The sequence below is a fragment of the Plasmopara halstedii genome (assembly GCF_900000015.1).
Source record: "Plasmopara halstedii genome assembly, contig: Scaffold_1211, whole genome shotgun sequence".
In the NCBI taxonomy this organism is placed as follows: domain Eukaryota; phylum Oomycota; class Peronosporomycetes; order Peronosporales; family Peronosporaceae; genus Plasmopara; species Plasmopara halstedii.
The window spans coordinates 388,975-407,706 of NW_020188126.1; the positions used below are offsets into that span (position 1 = coordinate 388,975).

The 18,732-nt window shown below is 45.3% G+C and overlaps 5 protein-coding genes across 5 annotated transcripts; 2 read left to right on the plus strand and 3 right to left on the minus strand.

Annotated features, from left to right (window-relative positions):
- Positions 1 to 2,907: 2,907 nt before the first annotated feature.
- PHALS_00760 (calcium-dependent protein) lies at positions 2,908 to 4,643 on the plus strand (the record flags this gene model as incomplete). Its single annotated transcript, XM_024730489.1, has 2 exons — positions 2,908 to 3,126; positions 3,198 to 4,643. 2 exons carry the CDS (start codon positions 2,908 to 2,910, stop codon positions 4,641 to 4,643), a joined length of 1,665 nt encoding a protein of 554 aa, XP_024580761.1.
- Positions 4,644 to 4,733: 90 nt separating this feature from the next.
- Positions 4,734 to 8,795, minus strand: PHALS_00761 (dis3-like exonuclease; the record flags this gene model as incomplete). The annotated part of the gene is made up of 2 exons (XM_024730490.1): positions 4,734 to 8,431; positions 8,489 to 8,795. 2 exons carry the CDS (start codon positions 8,793 to 8,795, stop codon positions 4,734 to 4,736), a joined length of 4,005 nt encoding a protein of 1,334 aa, XP_024580762.1.
- Positions 8,796 to 9,019: 224 nt separating this feature from the next.
- On the minus strand, positions 9,020 to 10,699 carry PHALS_00762 (zinc finger protein zpr1; the record flags this gene model as incomplete). The annotated part of the gene is made up of 2 exons (XM_024730491.1): positions 9,020 to 10,291; positions 10,352 to 10,699. 2 exons carry the CDS (start codon positions 10,697 to 10,699, stop codon positions 9,020 to 9,022), a joined length of 1,620 nt encoding a protein of 539 aa, XP_024580763.1.
- A 383-nt stretch (positions 10,700 to 11,082) lies between these two features.
- Positions 11,083 to 13,405, plus strand: PHALS_00763 (uncharacterized protein; the record flags this gene model as incomplete). The annotated part of the gene is made up of 4 exons (XM_024730493.1): positions 11,083 to 11,112; positions 11,174 to 11,566; positions 11,631 to 13,106; positions 13,169 to 13,405. The coding sequence occupies 4 exons, from the start codon at positions 11,083 to 11,085 to the stop codon at positions 13,403 to 13,405; spliced, it is 2,136 nt and encodes a 711-aa protein (XP_024580764.1).
- A 96-nt stretch (positions 13,406 to 13,501) lies between these two features.
- Positions 13,502 to 18,133, minus strand: PHALS_00764 (Inositol-polyphosphate 4-phosphatase; the record flags this gene model as incomplete). The annotated part of the gene is made up of 1 exon (XM_024730494.1): positions 13,502 to 18,133. One exon carries the CDS (start codon positions 18,131 to 18,133, stop codon positions 13,502 to 13,504), a length of 4,632 nt encoding a protein of 1,543 aa, XP_024580765.1.
- Between the last annotated feature and the right edge of the window lie 599 nt (positions 18,134 to 18,732).

Sequence of the window (18,732 nt, forward strand, 5' to 3'; positions counted from 1 at the left end):
TTTCTCGTCGTCGTAATTCTGATCTTCAACTGCCTCAAAGAGGTTTTAAATAGCAGATTTTTCTTGGTCTTGCAAAACCTTGATGATCCCTTCCTTCCCGACAGTCCAGATTTAAACAACAGTGTACCGGTCGGAATCCAAGGACAACAACGTCTTTCTCCATTAGATTTCAGCAAAAGCCATTATCTTCTAGCTCACAATTAGCTGTTAAGTTTCAGCCGCCAGCGATGCCAGAGAAATGATACGTCTTTGCAATAACCTGACAACATGAATGATTTGCGAAGAAACATCGCTGACAGCTGCAAGCGATATCCATCATTTCAGATCAGGAAGTCATCGAAGTAGGTTGCTTCCTTCATTGCAGAGACGATCGAAGTGGTAAGCCATTGTTGGCGATGTTTCAGCAACCATCGCCTGACGTGGCTCATCGAAACCCAGCACGTTGCCGACAATTGAGGATATACCGCTTTCAAAATAGTTTTCTTCTTCGAATCTCCTACTTTTCCTGTTTATTATCTATGATATCGTTAGGTCGAGTGCTTCGCATGACTCCTGCAAAACATTGTAAATCTGATGCAACCTTGATAAAGCTTCGTTCGGTAGCAAAATCTTGAATATTCGAAACAACGCCGGATATAGGCCTGGTCATATTGGCCGCTCCATCTGCTGGGCATGCGATCAGTTTCTGAGGCCAGTCAGAGCAAAATTTACTTGACAGCTCCTTGAACATTTTGTACATGGCTTCTCCTGTGTGGCATCCTTCAAATGGGACTACGATAACGTAAGAAATCTAATTTTGTGAATGCTGGAAAAACGGGTCCTCTCATCAATGGATGAAGATGATCCATCAAAGACAACAGAAAACACTTCCAAATTCAATTTTATCGATGATATTGTAGAATGAATTAGCGCATTCAACTCGTGCATGCTTGGGGGCTCCAAATCCATTGTAGTGCCCCAATTTGAGGACAGATAAACTTATTTTGCAGATTGTATCGCTTCAACTGCCATACGGAACGACATTGATTGGCTTACTAATTTGACAGCTAATTCAAAAATGTTTTACTTAAACAATTACCTGCTGTCTTTGTTTGATAAGAAATATTAAGACAATCAGCTGCAAGAGGTTTGTTGCCGCTTTTTTCACCTTGTAACAGGAGCTCTCCGATGATAGCTTCGACGATGCTTTACGAAGTATAAAATGTAATGCTCTCAAATGTGGCTCCACATAGACAACGACTTTGTTGTCATGCATCATGCTGTCCATCCGTTCCGGTGGGAGCGTGCAATAGTCCCGTTTTTGGTGAGATGGTTGGTTTTGTGGTGCTGATGATTATTTTCGGGTCTGAATGGTGGCTTCTCGAAAGTCCAGGATGCACTTGCATTCTTCGAATTGATTTTTCGACCGACGACAACATAGAAATGACACCTGACAGCTACAACGTCTCCTGATGTCGGGTCTAGGGCAGCAATTCAACGTTCGTATTCTGTCAGATGTTTTTTTAAAACGGCGTCATTTGCGATCCGAATATCCTGTGTATGACCGTTTGGCTTGCGAATGCTCGTCGACAGCATTTGCAGTAGCAATGGCACTACTATTAGCCGATATCATGAGCATGAAATCGTTCAACAGACTTTAAAATACAATTTTATAGGCGACAAACCTTCCGCGGACTGTGAACTATAAAAAAAATGTTTGATAAGTTTTAAAATGAGGTATCATGCAAGAATGAAGTACGGCTTTTAAGGCTTATAGTTTGAGAAGGCCTTATATGCAGAGGCCTGGTCATAGTGCTCGCCATAACGTTTTCAATCGGCAGTGCTCAAGAGCAAAGTTGATATGAGACTGCCTAGTATTCAGGGGCTTATCCAACGGTAAAGTTGATTTCATTGAGTTTAAGTATGCTTATTAATCAGTTTCCAAGCTAATGGCTTATTTATATTCATGATGGGAACCCCGACAGTATAACAGTAAATTTCGCTCGCGAAACCATTAGAAATCACAAATTAGTTGATGCGAACCAGCCAAGCAAGATTGCGGATTCGAGGCCGCTTCGTTGGCCAGCTTATCCATTTTTGCGAATTTCAAATGGGTGCATGTAAGCAAGCGGATGAGAATTTCACTAGATTGACAGCACTTCTTGATTACACTGTTGATAATGTATCATTCATTGTGTTCTATCTCCATTGTTGTATCTAACCTGAATATTTGTCTATAATTAATTTTGCTTTTCCCTTATGTTAAGTTGATGAAGCTGAAACTGCCGTTGTTTACACTCGACAAAAAAGCAAACATTAGCTATAAATCGAAATTTTGCATGTTGACAGACCAAGGAAACGATTGGGGTTGAGAGCGCGCCATTAACGTTAAGCAAAATCCAAAAGCACTTGCATTTATCAATTTCAGCAACTCTTCTGTATCCACTCCAATGACTTATAATAGAACGTTTTACACTCATCGATGCCAGGTTCGATTTTGAGCTACAGCTGGCTGAGGCGCTAGCTTCTTCTACCTCGAAGTCTTACTTGTGAAGATAAACCTTTTGAGTCTGATGATTTTTTCCTCCATAACATTTGTACGCATCAATGATATCAGGACCTAGTAAGAATCTATTTCACGTGTCAATTTACACAATTATTGCGCTCATGCTCCTCGATTTACACAATTGTTGCGCTCATTCTCCTCGATCTCGCTGTCCCTGTTCTCTTTTCCTAGCGTATAGATTTGAATGCCTTGATTTCCAAAACCGTTATCCATATTACAAACAGGCTCTTCAGATATAAAAAATCCATTTAATTTTTGCTTTTGAAATGTGGAGCTGACTGTCAAATTTTGCCAAATTGCTCTGCTACCATAATCTTTTTGAGCTTTCGTCTCCCTTCACTCCAGAATTCTACCTTTTTTTGATGGGCAACAGTCACAGTAACAACACCGACGGTGTCGCCAACGTGCGGCCTCATGGCAAGCGCAACCACGCGTCACACCGGCGTGCTCAGCAGCAGAGTACTGCGCGAGACTCAGTCCAGTCGACTGCGGCTTCAGCGTCTGCCCCCTTGCCTCCTGCGGCACCCGCTTCCGTACGACGTAAGCCACAAACCCGCGAGCGCAAGCCGTTTAAAGAGCTGGTAAATTGCTCTTTTTTGATTTCTTAATGACACAAAACAAGTAATGCTTTGTATCTCGTGATGCATTACAGATTACCGGCGAGCTGCGCGATATTAACGATTTTTACGATATTGAGAAGAAGGAGCTGGGCCACGGTCATTACGGTACCGTACGTGTTGGCATAAGTAAAGCCACAGGCGAAAAAGTGGCCATCAAGACTATCCCTAAGGCTAAAGTGAGTCGTCCAGAGACAATGCGTCGTGAAATTAGCATTCTTAAGACGCTGGACCATCCCAATATTATTAAACTTTATGACGTTTGCGAAGGCAATCGCCACCTCCACCTAGTTACCGAATTATGCACAGGTGGTGAGCTTTTTGACCGCATCATTGCTCGTGGTCACTATAGTGAAGCTGATGCCGCAGTGCTTGTGCGTAAGATCTCAGATGCCGTCAAGCATTGTCACGACCGAGACATTTGCCATCGCGACCTTAAACCAGAGAATTTTTTGTTTGCAACTAAATCTGAAGATGCCGAGTTAAAGGTTATTGATTTCGGACTATCTCGTATGGACGATGGACTGAGTGCAGGAGTAATGACGACGCGCGTCGGCACGCCGTATTATATTGCTCCGGAAGTACTGGGTCGCCACTATGACAAGTCATGCGATTTGTGGAGTATTGGAGTAATCATGTACATTTTGCTCTGTGGATATCCACCATTTTATGGCGATACGGACCCAGAGATTTTTGCCTCAGTGCGTTCTGGAAAATATGACTTTGACTCACCCGAATGGACGAATGTGAGTTATGAAGCGAAGGATTTAATCAGTCATCTTTTGTTGGTGGATGCCTCCAAGCGTCTGACTGCAGAGGAAGTCCTGCTCCATCCGTGGATTTCAGGTGCTGCTCCAAGGTCAAGTATGACACTCAACCCGAATATCTTTTCGAGCTTGAAACGCTTCACGGGCAATAACAAATTAAAAAAAGCGGCTCTTGGTGTCATTGCTGATTTGGCTACGGAAGGAGAGATAGCGGAGCTGAAGAACCAATTTATGGCAATTGATACTGATGGAAACGGCGTCATAACCGTTTCTGAGCTCGCCGAGGCTCTTCGCGATACGGGTCTTGGCATGATTGAAGAGGAGGTGTTGGACCTAGTGAAGGGCATTGATATCGACGGAGACGGATTGGTTGACTATCCGGAGTTTTTAGCAGCAACGATGAAGCGCAATTTATCTAACCAGAAGGAGCACCTGATCAACGCATTTAATTATTTTGATACGACGAACACAGGCCACATCACTAAGGCCGATCTTGTACAGTTTATGGGTAGCGAAGAACAGGCACAGGAAATTATTGACGATGTCGATGCAAATGGTGACGGTGTCATTAGCTTCGAAGAGTTTGTGGCCATGATGAACCGCAAGGGATACGGTGACGATTCCGAGATGGACAACTTCGACGAAAACGCTTTTTATTCAGCAGCTCAATACAGTGCGGGCGACGCGTATTCTTTGAAGGAGACTGAGCTGTAAGAACTGATCGAAACACCGTAGCAGAATATACTGAGCATCGTTCACTCTAAATGTGTACAACACGATTGATGTGTGTATAAATGTGTTTGTCTATTTGCCAGCCTTGTTGCGACGATTGATACGGTCATGTCTTTTCTCGGCGGCAAGTCGTTGGGTCCGAGCAAGCGCCTCTCGCCCAGCACGCTGCGCTTCCTGAACCGATGTCGTTGTAGACAACGTGTGGGTTAAACGCTGAATTTTCAGCTCTTCCTCACGCTCTTGTGATCGTTCGCTGATATATTGGGCGAGTTTATGTTGATAATGGTGACGCAAATTCGAGGAGAAGTTCCCAAAGATCAAACGTCCAGGACCTCGACGTCTCAAAGTTTGAGCAATCTTCATTTCTTTCTGTTCCTTTAGTCTAGACTTTCGATTCGCTAGATCCTTAGAAGGAGAAAGACTCGGGCCATCAATGAGACGCTGGTACAGACCCGACGTCGAGTTTTCATCCACGGCTTTGATCTGTGACATGGAGTTGGCCTTGGCACAACTGGCATCACTATTAACCTCGTATTCTGTCTGGACAAGTCGTTGCAACTCTGTAAGCGAAGATGCAACGGTTTTTTTACGTGTAGAAGTTCCTAAGCCGACGAGCAGCAGTTGGAGTTGTGGTATACGAGCACCCGAAGTCGAGAGATCAGTTGACACTTGAACTTCCACCTCATCTAAAACGCGAAACGCAATGCGCTTATCGCCAGGTGCTACAACCTCCAAAATCTCACGGTCGTTCTCATCCCAAAGCAGATGCGCCTGAGGAATTCGACGAATGAACTCGGCGCTTGCAAATGCACCACTGGCAGAATCGGTATCCTCGACGCGAACGCCCAACAACGAGGGATTTATTTGCACGACACGACTTCTGTCACGCAGATACACAGGAGCACGAATGTCGTATTTTGGTACATAAACAATAAAGCCATTCTGTTTGAGCGCTGTGATAATCGCCGGCACTCTAACCGTATGACTGCTGAAATATAGCGCCAGGAACAATACGTTGCACGCGCGAGCTGCGAGTTTCGCTTGACGATTTTTTTTGTTTATGTGTCGAGCCAGTGGTACCAATTCCTCCGATGGAAACACCTTTACACTTTCCATAACTGATGTATCAGCCGAAGTGCTTACGACAAGCTTTCTGTCTATAAATGTATCAGAGCCTTTAACGACGTTCTCATTATTCTGAGATGTCATGACAGAAGCAACAAGTGTCGTGGGTAGTGCCAACGCTACAGGTCGACGCAGCGCAGTATGCTGTGATACTGGCCTTAGGCGTGACTCTGCAAGTGATGCTAGCAGCTGACGATGCACAATGATGTCGGCGTAACGGCGAATAGGTGACGTAAAGTGCGTGTAGTACTGCAGCCCCAGACCGTAATGTGCAAATCGAGTGAAGTCGCCGTTATCCATCGCTGCGTCTCCTGCTGCGACGTCGCCCGAACTCACATATTCAGCCTCGGTCATAACGCGTACAGCTAGGGATTTTAACAGTGACATTGTCTTACTATCCATACGTCCCGATTGTTCAGCCTTTGCTAGCGATTGCTGCAGCGTCAAATTGTTTGTAGCGTCAATGGCAACATCACGGGCCTTTGCGAGGTCAACAAGCTGGGTAAATCTATCTCCAGATGGTGGTGAATGGCGACGTAATAGTGCGTGGGTCGGACTATGCTCTACGAGCCTGCGAGCTACTGTTGAGTTGGCTAGGATCATGATTTCAGCAATCGTGCCATGAATCTCCAGACTCTCTTTTTCAGTTAGCACCATGACTTCTTGGCCTAACTCCGAGACATTCATAGAAAAACGCACTTCTTCTTTCTTTGACAGATCCAAACCACCTTGAGAGCCACGCAAACGGCTTAACCGTCGACCAATTTCTGTAATGATACGAAGATCCTCGCGAAGATCTTTCTGCAATTGCATAGGGATGCGTCCACCAGCTACACCCTCATAGTCCTCTTCCTGGAGAACTTGCGTTTTCACTGAGCCACCGCTTTGTGCATCATGAACATCAGCATTATTACCCTGCAACAATCGATGAGCTTGTTCATAAGTCATTGAAGAGCAACTACGAATGACTGTACGGCCAAACCATGTGGTATTTTCGACGAAATCATACGTCTTGCCATCCAGTTCCCATATGACACTCACTGCACAACGATCTCTATTCTCGTGAAGCGAGCACAGATCAGCACTGAGCACGGATGGAAGCATATCCAGACGCTGTCCCACCAAATACACAGTTGTTCCACGGTGTCTTCCTTCAAGATCTAGTGCCGAACCGTGTTCAACAAAGTACGAGACATCAGCAATGTGCACGCCAAGCTCGATGTTTCCATTGGGTAAGCGACGAATCGACATAGCATCATCAATATCTTGACAGCCGGCAGGATCGACACTGAAGATGCGGTGCGTTTTCCGTAGATCACGGCGTCGCGCTACTTCGTCCTCGGGAACATTCCAATTCAACAGCTCGCACCTCGGTGGTCTGTTCGCGGTCGAGCATTCAGCCACACATTTGCCTTCAATATCAATCGGACACTCCTTGCTGGATGGAAGACACGCTAGTGCTGCTTCACTAAATGGAGAACCGTCCACTTCATGGTCCACAAGTAATGCACTAAGCTCCGTCTGCAAGCTACCACAAGAACCGAGAATGCTAACATAATGTCCATTAGGATATGAACTATCCACAGCCCAGGAGTCGATAGCGACCTTAAGACGTTTGTCTAAAAGCACATCAAGTCGCTGGGAGCGAATGCGAATCTTGGGCAAGCGCCTATCCATTGGCACAGCAAGCGCGTGGTCATCTCCTGCATTAACAGTAGAAGCACTGATTGTGGCAACGTGATATTGAAATGATCGGCTCAATATTCCCACAACTTTCCCCGTTGGAATCACTCCAAATTGGTCCTCTGACTTTGCGCAAACATGATCATTTTCGTCTTCATCGTCTTCTTGTGTATAATGCACCAGCACTTGATCACTCTGCGGAGTGCGCCAGAACGTTCGATTCAATACCTCGACCACCACTCGGTCTCCGTGCATACCTCGATTCATTGCAGCTCGTCCGTAAATAAACACTTTGTCGATTGCACGTGGTCCTTCAACAGCCACAAACGCTTCTAGTGGGTCGTGCGTACTCACTTCAAGTTTTCCAGCTACAATCTGTGAATTCGGTCGTATCAGCAATTCTCGTAACTGCACACTGTTTAAGTGAGGTGCAAATTCGGATTGTTTGGCAATCAAATGACCTGTTTCGTCTGGCAAACGCTGTGTTTCCTCATTCAATATAGCCTCAGCCGCATTAGCTGCAAGTTCCAGTAAAAGCGCCGTTTCCGCCGTGTTTCTTTGTAATCGCTCGGCTAAGAATGTCTTGCATGTGACTGCCTGGACATTAGCCGTTGCGACAAGCTGCACGCTTAGTGGTGCATCGACATTTCTCGTCATGTACACAATCTTCGCTTCCGGTGGCAAATGCCCCTGTGTGACATACCATATGACGGTTTTAAGCAATACTTGATCGTCGCGTACGCTTTGCAGATCATTTCCAGCTGTTGGCTCGACAAAGGTCTCGACATGGTGCTGATTTGGAAAGAGATAGAAATATACATGCCTTCCAATGCATGGATCATCTCCTTTAAAAATCTTTCGAAGTCTGGCCGCATTGCGACTCGAAGCCATTCGTAAAGCAGCTTTATAAACGCTTTCTAAAACTAAGAGACGCGGCGCCGCACACCTAAAGAGTATCTCCTCTTCAAACAAGTCTATACACTGCAGAAGACTGAAAGCATCAGGCAAGACGTACTCACCGTCATGAATTCTCGGTAGCATTTGTCTTGGTAAGAGTGCGCGAGCTTGACGACAAGTCCAGCAAGATGCCACTCCGCAGTGTATGTCGCGTCGCACATATCGCTCTTGAGCCTTTATTGCACCAGGTTTGCGGTAGCGACTGCGCTCGACAAAGTTAACGTCCGTACACACATCTATCCAACGCGAGGTGCCCCGTTGATTAATTCCTACTTGCAGTTGCTGCAATTCTTCTTCTTCCTGCTGCTGCAAATATTTCTCGAAACGCTGACGTCGAGCGTCTTCCTGCTCCTGGAGTTGCCATGCCATAGTGAGGGAAGTGGGAGATATAGTAAGATTTATTGAGAAATAATAAAAGAGAAAAATGGAAAGTAAAAATTTAAAAATGAAAAATCTAACACTTTTTTCAAGCATTTTGACAGAAAATACAGTGTTTACGAAATATTACATATTGCTTTTTAATTGAATAAACGTCTATATTAAGCGCCTGTGAACTAATTAAAGCGCGTTTTGCACGATCTGCTGAAAACATCTTATTGTCGACCTTTTTTCAACTCGAGCTGTTGTCGCACTTCCATGACAGCTGCCGGATTTGGATGATATTTAGATGGGTCGATCGCTTGGCCACCGCCCATGGTTTCCTTGTCGCTGCGGATAGGCTCGGAGGACTTGTCCTCATCCTCCTCAGTAATACTCATTAAACCCTTATCGTCTGAGTAATGCTCTACCTTCATATCTGAAATACCTAAAACGTCGTCTTCGTATTCTGAACGCGTAAATTTTTCAGCAGTCATGAATGGGTCGTCTTCAGCAGCGCCAAACGGTGAATAAATGAAAGAGTTAGCTAGCGGGTCCTCCAAGACTAGGGTAAAAGGCTCGTCACCGCGCTTCAAAGCATCCAGGCGAGCCAACCAAGCGTTCAGCAATGAGCGACCGCCGTCGCTATCACCAACAGCAAATGGATTGCCATCCTCAATGTTCTGGCGAACTTTATCGAGTAAGCCCTCGACAGTTGTGTACAAACCACCAAGCGACCCGTGCGCCATCTCCAGCTCAATCTCGGGAATGTTTACACATGCCGAGTCAGCCTTGAGAATATCACGATCCATAACATGAGGGTCCTTGTGCGGGTCCACCTTTAACGTTATACGTTCGCCTTGTGGTGGGATGGCACCACCTGCTTTCACTTCATTTGTTTTGAAGCCACAAGCTTCACAGTTAAAAGACATGATAATTACTTCCTTGAAGTGAGGAATGTCCGTCATGCACATGCAAGAGACGCCAGGCGCCTGACAAGCGTAGCAATCGGCAGGGATCTGAATCACCTCTTTCTTGGCAATATTGGCTTCTTCTACAAACTTGTCCAGACCTTCATTTCGGTGCGGGAGCACACGAGGACTTTGCGAAGGGGCGTCATGGGACAAATCTGGCTGCAGTCCACAATCCAGATCTTGCTGTTCAGAGCGATAATAGTGCGTAATTTTCATCTCAGGGTCAGAGATAGGCGCCAGTGGGTTTTCAATGTGCGAATTACCCGATGGGTCATCTAAAATTAATGTGAATGGTAGAGTGATACCTGCCGACATGAGTGCGAGTTTTGCGATAAATTCATCAATTTTCTCAGTGGTTTCAGGATCGATCTCACGACGGTGCTCTTGGCTTGCACGTAGATCCTCAATCGCTTTCTGCAGTACACCTTCGATAGTGTTAATGCTACCTCGCTGAGTTCCACGAGGAATCTCAAAGTCTAGAGATGGAAAATAAATCATTCCAGCATCGCCTTTGATCAGCTGGCGATTAAGATCCTGTAGTGATTTTGAAAAGATCAGTAGTTGGTTTCAAAAGCCAAGGATGGTCGTACGTACCTCTGGTTGTGTCAGCTTGAGCTCGATCCTGGCTCCTTGCTCCTGCACCTTGCCTCCAAACTGTACCTCGCTATTTCTAAAGCCGCAATGTTCGCATTCAAACGACATGAGAATCACCTCTCGAAAGTAAGGAATCATCGTGAGCAGCAGCTTGGTCGTGCCGTCCTCATGACAGTTCATGCACAAACTCTCCATGGTTGTGACCTCAGGAACGTCGTCTTCGGCCTGTAACGTGTAGATTGATGGCGTCGGCTGGCTCTCGTCATTTTCGTCTTCGTCAGCTAAATGGAACCGTTTATCCACGTTGGGCCGTGTCCCGCCAAGTACGTGTGGTGCTTTCTCTGACATACTATCTTGCTGTATGGCTGGTCAGAAGTGGAGCTTTTAATGTTGCTTGTGTATTATTGGCGATCATAAGTTGCGGTAAAGCTGGAAAGCACATCAATAACAATTTGCAACATATTATTCAAGCGGTGGAATCTTGATGATGGTGTTCCACCAACTAACATCTATTGTAGATATTAAACTCGCTTGTTAAAACTTAAAAAGCTTGCTCACACCACGCTTTATCTTGGCTTAATAAGATACCGAGCCTTTTTTAGTCACATTACGCTCACAACCAAAAGTATATGGATATTTTTGTAGACTATCCTACTGGTCGTTTCAGAGTAAAGGTTTGGGTCTTGCTGAAAAGCGACATGGACAACTAGCGCAAGATAACATCAATCAACATGGCTAGCAACTTCTCCGACATTTCAGGGGTACGTTAGCGATACTGATTATTCGACGACACTTACGTATGTTGTGTGTATTGGACGACAGAATTCGCCTGTGAAGGAATATGAAAACCATTTTAAGAAACGCAGTGAACCAGCACGACGGATCAAGCTGTTGCCTCTTTCCGAATTATCCAGTCCTGGAGTCTATGAATTTGTTCCTAGTAAGACTATGGTTAATAAAATGAAGAAAATCACGCACAAACGCGAGCTCGTGGAGGCCGTGCGCAAGGCCAATACTCCAATAATGTTGCCTGGACGAGAGACTGGTTCGAAACGCAGTTTGCAAGAGGATACTGGAAGCAGTGTAATGCTTGAGTTAAATGCTGGTCAGCGAGATATTGAATATCTGGAAGGCGGGGTGCATTTAAATGCTCGAAAATTCAACGAACTTAAACTCATGGTGGATCGAAGACAGCGCGAGCTTCACAGTCTTCTGGTACAAATTATTATAGAATTTACAAGCTATTGTATCGTGATGCGTTATTGTGTTGAGTTTTTAGGACGAGCTTCGAGTTCTGCAACTTGAACACGAAACACTTAGCAAGATTCAAAACCAGGATACTCCTGTATCCAAACGGAACAATCGAATCAAGCAGGAAATAGCACAGTGTACTGCTGGAATGGAAGAGCAAATGCACTCGCGGCGGCAACTGGAACACATGATTCGACGGTTGCAAACAACCCAGCTGCGTGTAGATGCACAACTCACTGGAATGACCACAGCAGTTAACAATAGTGAGCGAGAAGTAGAAGAAGTACAACTGCTTTGTCGACAGCTCGAAGTAGGTAAAAGTCGTGCGGTTCAGTTTTTGCAGGATGTGCAGTTGCAGATACAAGTCGAGCGGAAGGCTCGAGCACGAGATTTAGGAGACCACGAAGTGCGTGCAAGAAATTCTCAAAAGATGGAAACGTGGCGATTGCAACGTATTAAAGAGCGTGATGAAATGTTGGCTGAATTGCGTGGCGACTTGTCAGCTGAGGAGGAAAGTCGAATGTTGCTGAACATTAGGAAACGAGAACATGCAAGTGAAGCTTTAAACGCTGCTAACTTAATCAAAGCACAAAAATTTGCAGATTTCGAAGCTTTGCTGGATGAAATTAAGCTAACGACAGGAGCCGCAAGTTTAACAGACGTGGTCGAAAAGATAAATGCTCAAGTCGCCACGAGCGTATCACTGGATAAGGAAAAGTTGGAAGCTGAGGAACGTCTTCTTGTCAGTCGGCGTAACAAAGAATTAATGTATAAGGAGCTCAATGAGCTTAAAGCGTCGTATGTTGGGAATCTAAACCTTGACCGCGATTTATATAGCAGTCTGGAAAACGAAATTCGACAAGCAAAAGTGACCCTTAGGGTCAACAAATCTGCCGTTGATCATCTTAACGGAGTCATGTCAGCAATTCGACAGGAATTTTCCGGGCTGGCGAAAAGACTCCAACCTTTTGATGATATTTTGGAAGGTGGCCATTGCCGTGTAGTAGAAGAGACTTCTAATGACACAGATTATGATAACATGATTCCAGTAAGCTCACAGTCATCCTTTGGAACAAACTCATTAACCATGATTGAGCTAAAGCTCACCAAAATTTTCGAGATCGTGGGTCAATCGATTTTATCCGTCAACAGCTTAAGTGAGTATGCCACTGCTTTTACAAATGATGATGCAGGTGATGAGAACACCCGAAACAACTTGGCGGAAGAGGATGCAAGTGTTAATTTGCTGGAAGACGACAACGCAATGTGGTCCCCCATTGCAAACAGCGATCTCCATCTTCACAAGAACAACATTCGAGTTCGTCCAGCAGGCCAAAATGGTGTCACTCTCGCTATCAGCACCGAGGGACAGAACTCTGCTCGTACCGAAGCTTCTGCGGGCAAAATAAATCTTGGTGAAGAAATATGTGGATCGGTGCTATCGCGCGATATTTTGAAACAGACCAGTTCGCGTCACTATACCGACGTGATGCGCAAGAAAGAGGTATGGATACGTTTGATTATATGGATTATTCCATCGTGTAATTAATGTGATCTTTACTGCAGCTGGCAGAAAGGCGTAAAGTGGCTAGCGAAAGAGGCATTTCTGATGAGGAAATGATGGCCAAATTGCGAAAACGTAATCAGGTCGAAACGATTACTCGACTTGCGACGTCCCCATTACGTCATGGCGCACAAGTTTTTCTAGCTAGAGCTGCGAGTGGTATTAAAGATGTAGCTGTCGGCTCAACAAGCGTCTCATCATTAGCTATTGCAACGCAAATGCAATTTAGTGATCTTTAGATTAACAATGTAATGAAAAGACAAAAATACTATCAGATCTGTAGAGCCCTTTGCGAACTTTATGTTGCTTTGGATCTCGTTGGCAAAGCTAATGCTTCAACTTACGTTGCCAGTGCCACCCACTTGGTCAGGACAGCGATATTCTTCAGGCAACAGCGATCGCTGCAGTTTATTAAACGCAAATTGACGCTTGCCGGTATTCTTGAGTGCATTCTCGATTCGCACGCCATGACTTCGCATCACTGAGACTGTAGCTGGCACGCGATGTGCCGGTAAGTCGTGATGGCGCTGCAATATACGCACCTGCTCCAATGTAACTGACATGGCTGTACGATCTTTGGCACTTTTGCATACGGTGACACGCCCTCCACCCAATTCTCGACACAGATCCGATGACCGTTTGAGAATCTCCGTCCGCTTCGTCTTGACCAAACTCTGAGCCGCTTCATTGATACATGTCTCTAGAGCCCGCAACTCTTGAGTGACTTCATCTTGGGTTAAATGCAACGGGCATGCAAGTGTCGAGTCTGTTGACATGGCTTTATAGCGGTGTGATCCGACACGGCTTCGACCTGATGACAGACCGTTCGCACCACTATTTGGCATGGCAACAATAAGACGGCGATATTTTTCACAAAATGCCTTCAGCGGCTTCAAACTGCGAAAGTTAATAATGTCTTGCAGCTCTGTCTTGGCACGTTCCGTGTTATTAGCAATCGTTTGCATTTCATTAATACCTTGCGAAAACAAAACCGGTGTGACATGAATTTCCCCGCCAGCAGCCAGACGTTCTGGAAGCTCGACATCACTCGTTGTGACCTGAACTGTCACAATGTACTTAATGTGCGAGCGTTTCACACCGGTCTTGTTTGACACCGTCACCTTTACGATCCCAGCTTCATCTGCAACATCCTTGCGACGTGACATACGGAACGAGAACCGATTCAACGGCTTGTCTCGCACATCTTGAATCACAAATGCCACACAACTCAAATGTTCGACAGAGCCAGCCATATCCTCTAGCATGCCAATCTCTTTACCGTGAGTAGATAGTAGCGATTCCACCTGAAAAAGAAATCCCAAGCTCGAAATCTGGCGCAACATATCTTCTCCACGAATGGCATCTGGATTTTGGATAGCAACCTCTACCTTTCGTACAAAGCTGCACGTCAGAGCTGCTAGTGCCTGTGCAAACGCACAATCCATGCGCAACTGCAAATCCCATTTTAAATCATCATATTCACGTATTTCTTCAGGCCATTTCGACAAATCAAGGTCGGCGTCGGCAATCTTAGCTTCCATTTTCTTGCGTCGATTCTGGTATGAGAGGATCCCGCCTTTATTAAATTTGTACACGTGGGCAGCAGGTGCACCAACCGTCGTAAAATCATATGCCGAGACTTCTTTTGACGATCGTCTCCTTTCATCATTGATAAACGCGTTCGTGGGGCCAATGAGCAGATCCTGAATATGCATATTAATTGGTACAAAGCGCAAATCCGCCGACTTTTTCTCCACACTAGCTTTAAAGTAATTTTTGTGCTTGTCACGATTCACTAGGTACTGAATATTTCGACGCAACATTGCCACGTATTCTTTGCGTCTTCGCACACGATCCTCCAGCCACTCACGCGCAAGCGAAGAGTCAGTATCGTCTTGAATTTGGCCAATTAATGTACCATAGAAACCTAAATTTTGCTTTCCCTTTTTCTGGTGCAGAAAGCTATGCAGATCCTCACGAGCACGATCTGCCTGTTCCTGTCGTTCTGCAGCAATCAACTCCATCAATTGACGCGGAATGGCGTTCGAATAGACACTCTCTTGCAAGTCCTCAACTACAAGTCCACCGCCACCATCTTCTGTGTCGTATTGGAAAAAGCGAATGATGTTACCAATATTCTTATGCGATGCAGCATCATCTCGATTCGACGTGTCACCAGGCATCATGACCGTCTGGACACTCAATTCTGCATTTTTGACGTTGCCCATCAAAATGTTATTTATTTCACTCTGCAACGACGGAAACTCTTCTAAGATCGCACACGTGTGGTCGTCTGAAGGATAGATATTCAAGGAATGGCCACTTGCTGCGGCGTCAAGGACAGCCTGAGAAGAAGTGACAAACTCAAGAACAGGGTGAAACATTGTCATTTGAAACGACATCTGCGGATTCGTCGATGAATCTTGACTAAGGGGACTCGAAGTGGAATGGTCGAGATACGTCGCAGACGTTTCACGCTTCCCAATCGTGCTCGCATGCACCATAAAGCGCAACAACGTATTGGACGCCGGGCCGATCACAGGCACCTCCAACACAGCGACAAAAGGAAATATAGCGTGAGTCGAGCCTGTAGTCAGCACTGACTCCGTTTCACCTGCCACACCAACGGGTTCAGTCGTGCCAATGCATTTCCACGCAGCCGCATTCGAGATACTATTCAACGTATTGCTGGACGTTATCGTTTCTTTGGAAGAGTAAAAGTCGAGTGATACAAAGCACGCACGATCAAACGATGCGGGTAACTTGAGCCGCACAATAATGCGCAACCGGCTGCCTGGTTCATCATTGTTCAGAAGCGAGTCTCCCATACTTAAACGATCGCGCAATAGTTTTGAATACGGCATGTGGCTTGACGAGCCGGATGATCGTGGAGTGTAGTTAAAAACATCCTCCTTCGACGACTGGTCCAATGATGGTGCATCCTCGTGTCGATAATTTTCCGTGCTTGGATTCCATTGTAAGAAGAGAAGCAAGAGTGGTGGCAGACTGTGCGGTAACCACACGACAAAAATATACCACACCTCGTCAGAAAGCTGGTGTTCTTCACCCTTGTGCGAAACGTATTGTGCAATGTATATCACTTGTGCTGAGACGTAAAAGACACATGTCGTGGCTATAATTATGTAAAATATTGTAAGAGACTTGCGAATCCGGGCGTCCGACGGATCTTCGTTCAACATGAGCGTTCGACCTCGACTCATGACCATGCAGCCAAGGACCATTAGCATTAGCGTGTAGACTATAAACCCCATGCCAAATGCCAAGTAAAATGTTTCCATATCGCACTCTCCGATTGCAGACCTGATAATTTTTCCCTCGGCAGCGATGGACAACGCACACTCTTCTTCCGATGAACAAGCTGTCGACTCCATATCGTAAACGCACTCAAGTTTTTCGGCTGACGTGACAGTCACAACAACAACAAATGCCAAGACGCAGGCATTAATTAAGATGTAAGCCAGTACAACGGGCGAAGTAAAGCTCAGTTTCTTGAACCACTTGAACGATAGCACAGTAGCCCAATGAAAACAGAGTGAAAGAATCATTGCGTTGTTGAAAAAATACTGGGCCGTATACCAATGCACGTATGCCTTTGATGGCTGAATGACCCACACAAGGTATCCTCCTGTGGCTGCTGCAAATGAAAACAATGCGGTAATTGCTACTAAATCCGTCCACAATGTACTGACAGTCAGCGGTAAGCCATGCCATCGAATAATCACCAACGAAAAAAGAAAACAAGCGCCATAAACTACTACTGTCATAATGTCCAGTGGTGCTGCTTTCAATGATCTACTTGCATCATTTAGCGCATAAAACCTGATAGGAGAATTGTCAACTGCTGATGCCAGTCCCTGATATGCTGAAAGGTATACCTTATCAATGGCATATGTGCTGTTCTCTGGATTATCGAGCATTTTAAACATAATGTTGACTGTGTCGCCGTTTTGGATACTGCCTGAAAAAGAATCTGGAATGGTGAAGGAGATATTTGACGCACCAACATAAAGTTCAAGGTCAATTGGAGACGAGATACCAGAGTCAGGAAGAAGCATTGACGCGGTTGTAACATTGTCAATCATGGTGCCAAATTGTTCTTCCTTGTCACTCGCGACACGAAGCAAAAAGAAGGCACCAGCACTGAGCACAGCGCCACTTGTGACTCGAATGGTCACGGGAGTCGAGCTCATGATAATAGGATTTTCTGCTACAATTTCTGTGTTTGTAAACATTCCAATAAGTTCATAGGCTTCGGATGTCAATTCAAGTTGGAACGCTTGTTGTCCGTTACTTGACGACGCAAGACAACCTGTTCCATCAAATTTAACCGACAATGTCAAAGCTTCTGAGAATGTTCCAGGTCCTAATCGCGTCGTGACTTGGTCCACAATAAATTTGTAATTGTTATGCACTCGCATTAAATCGACTAAAGCATCTACATCTATTGCCATTATTGTAGCATTTCCATCACGAGAGCATTCCACACTCGTGTCTTCTGTGCCAGCAAAGCAGTCAGATGATGAACCTTCCAGCACCCAGAGAGAAGGTGTGTCCAGATTTATTTCACATGTAAAATTGCACGAAGACGAAGCCACCGACTCAGGAGTAAGATCGAATGTTCCGAGTAATTGTGGAAAATTATACTGAGATTGAACCACAAGTGAGCAATTAGAGCACGTGCCATTGAGCGACGACGAGACATGTATACTCGCCGCATCCGAAAGTTCACTTCCTTCGTCTACATTACGCAAATTAGATCTACGACAGTTTTTCACGCAATCCACTGGGTCCGTATATACTGTTCCAGTCGTATCAGTCGTATACAAACACTTGTTTTGCTCGCATTTGTACGCAAAAGTCTCGGGAAATGCCGCCTCCGTCACGAAAAGACTTGCAATTACTAAAAGTAGCCCCTTTGACGATCGTAACGAGGGGCCCGAAGGCATCGGAGCATTCCTATTGACAGCCAGCTTGAGCTTCAGAGCCTTACCTATATCACGTCCTTCACTATTGGGTACGCTAGTCCTAACGAGGCGTTAGACGCCTACACTCTTGCTGATTATAAAGCGCGAGAAGACAGCAAGTCAGCTCTCTCTATGCAGTGGATTGGACCAGGGTGCCGTCTGGTTGTTTCTCTCGGCTTTCCTCTCCCCTTCACGAAAAGCCAGTCTCACTCTTGCTTGAAAAGAGTATACATGACTATGTGGTACATTGCCCCCTAAACCTTACAAAAACCTTGTGCTGATATCACTTCTGAGGAGCTGTGGTGCTATAATTTGAGTTTGTGTACGCTATTGATGGGCTTGGTCCTTAGTAACTGATATACATACACAGCGATCTTATATATGAAGCAGTCTGTTGGGGTTTCTAAGAAATTCTGATACAGTAGGTCGATTAATATGGGACCTTGGCCTTTTAATTTTGAAATATACAATAGGAAAAGGTCTTGTATTCGTGATGGAAAGATATGTGGTTGCACATTCAAACCACGTAGTATGTGACAAGAATTCAGGCTGCTTATATAGCGATAAGCCATGTCTTTATT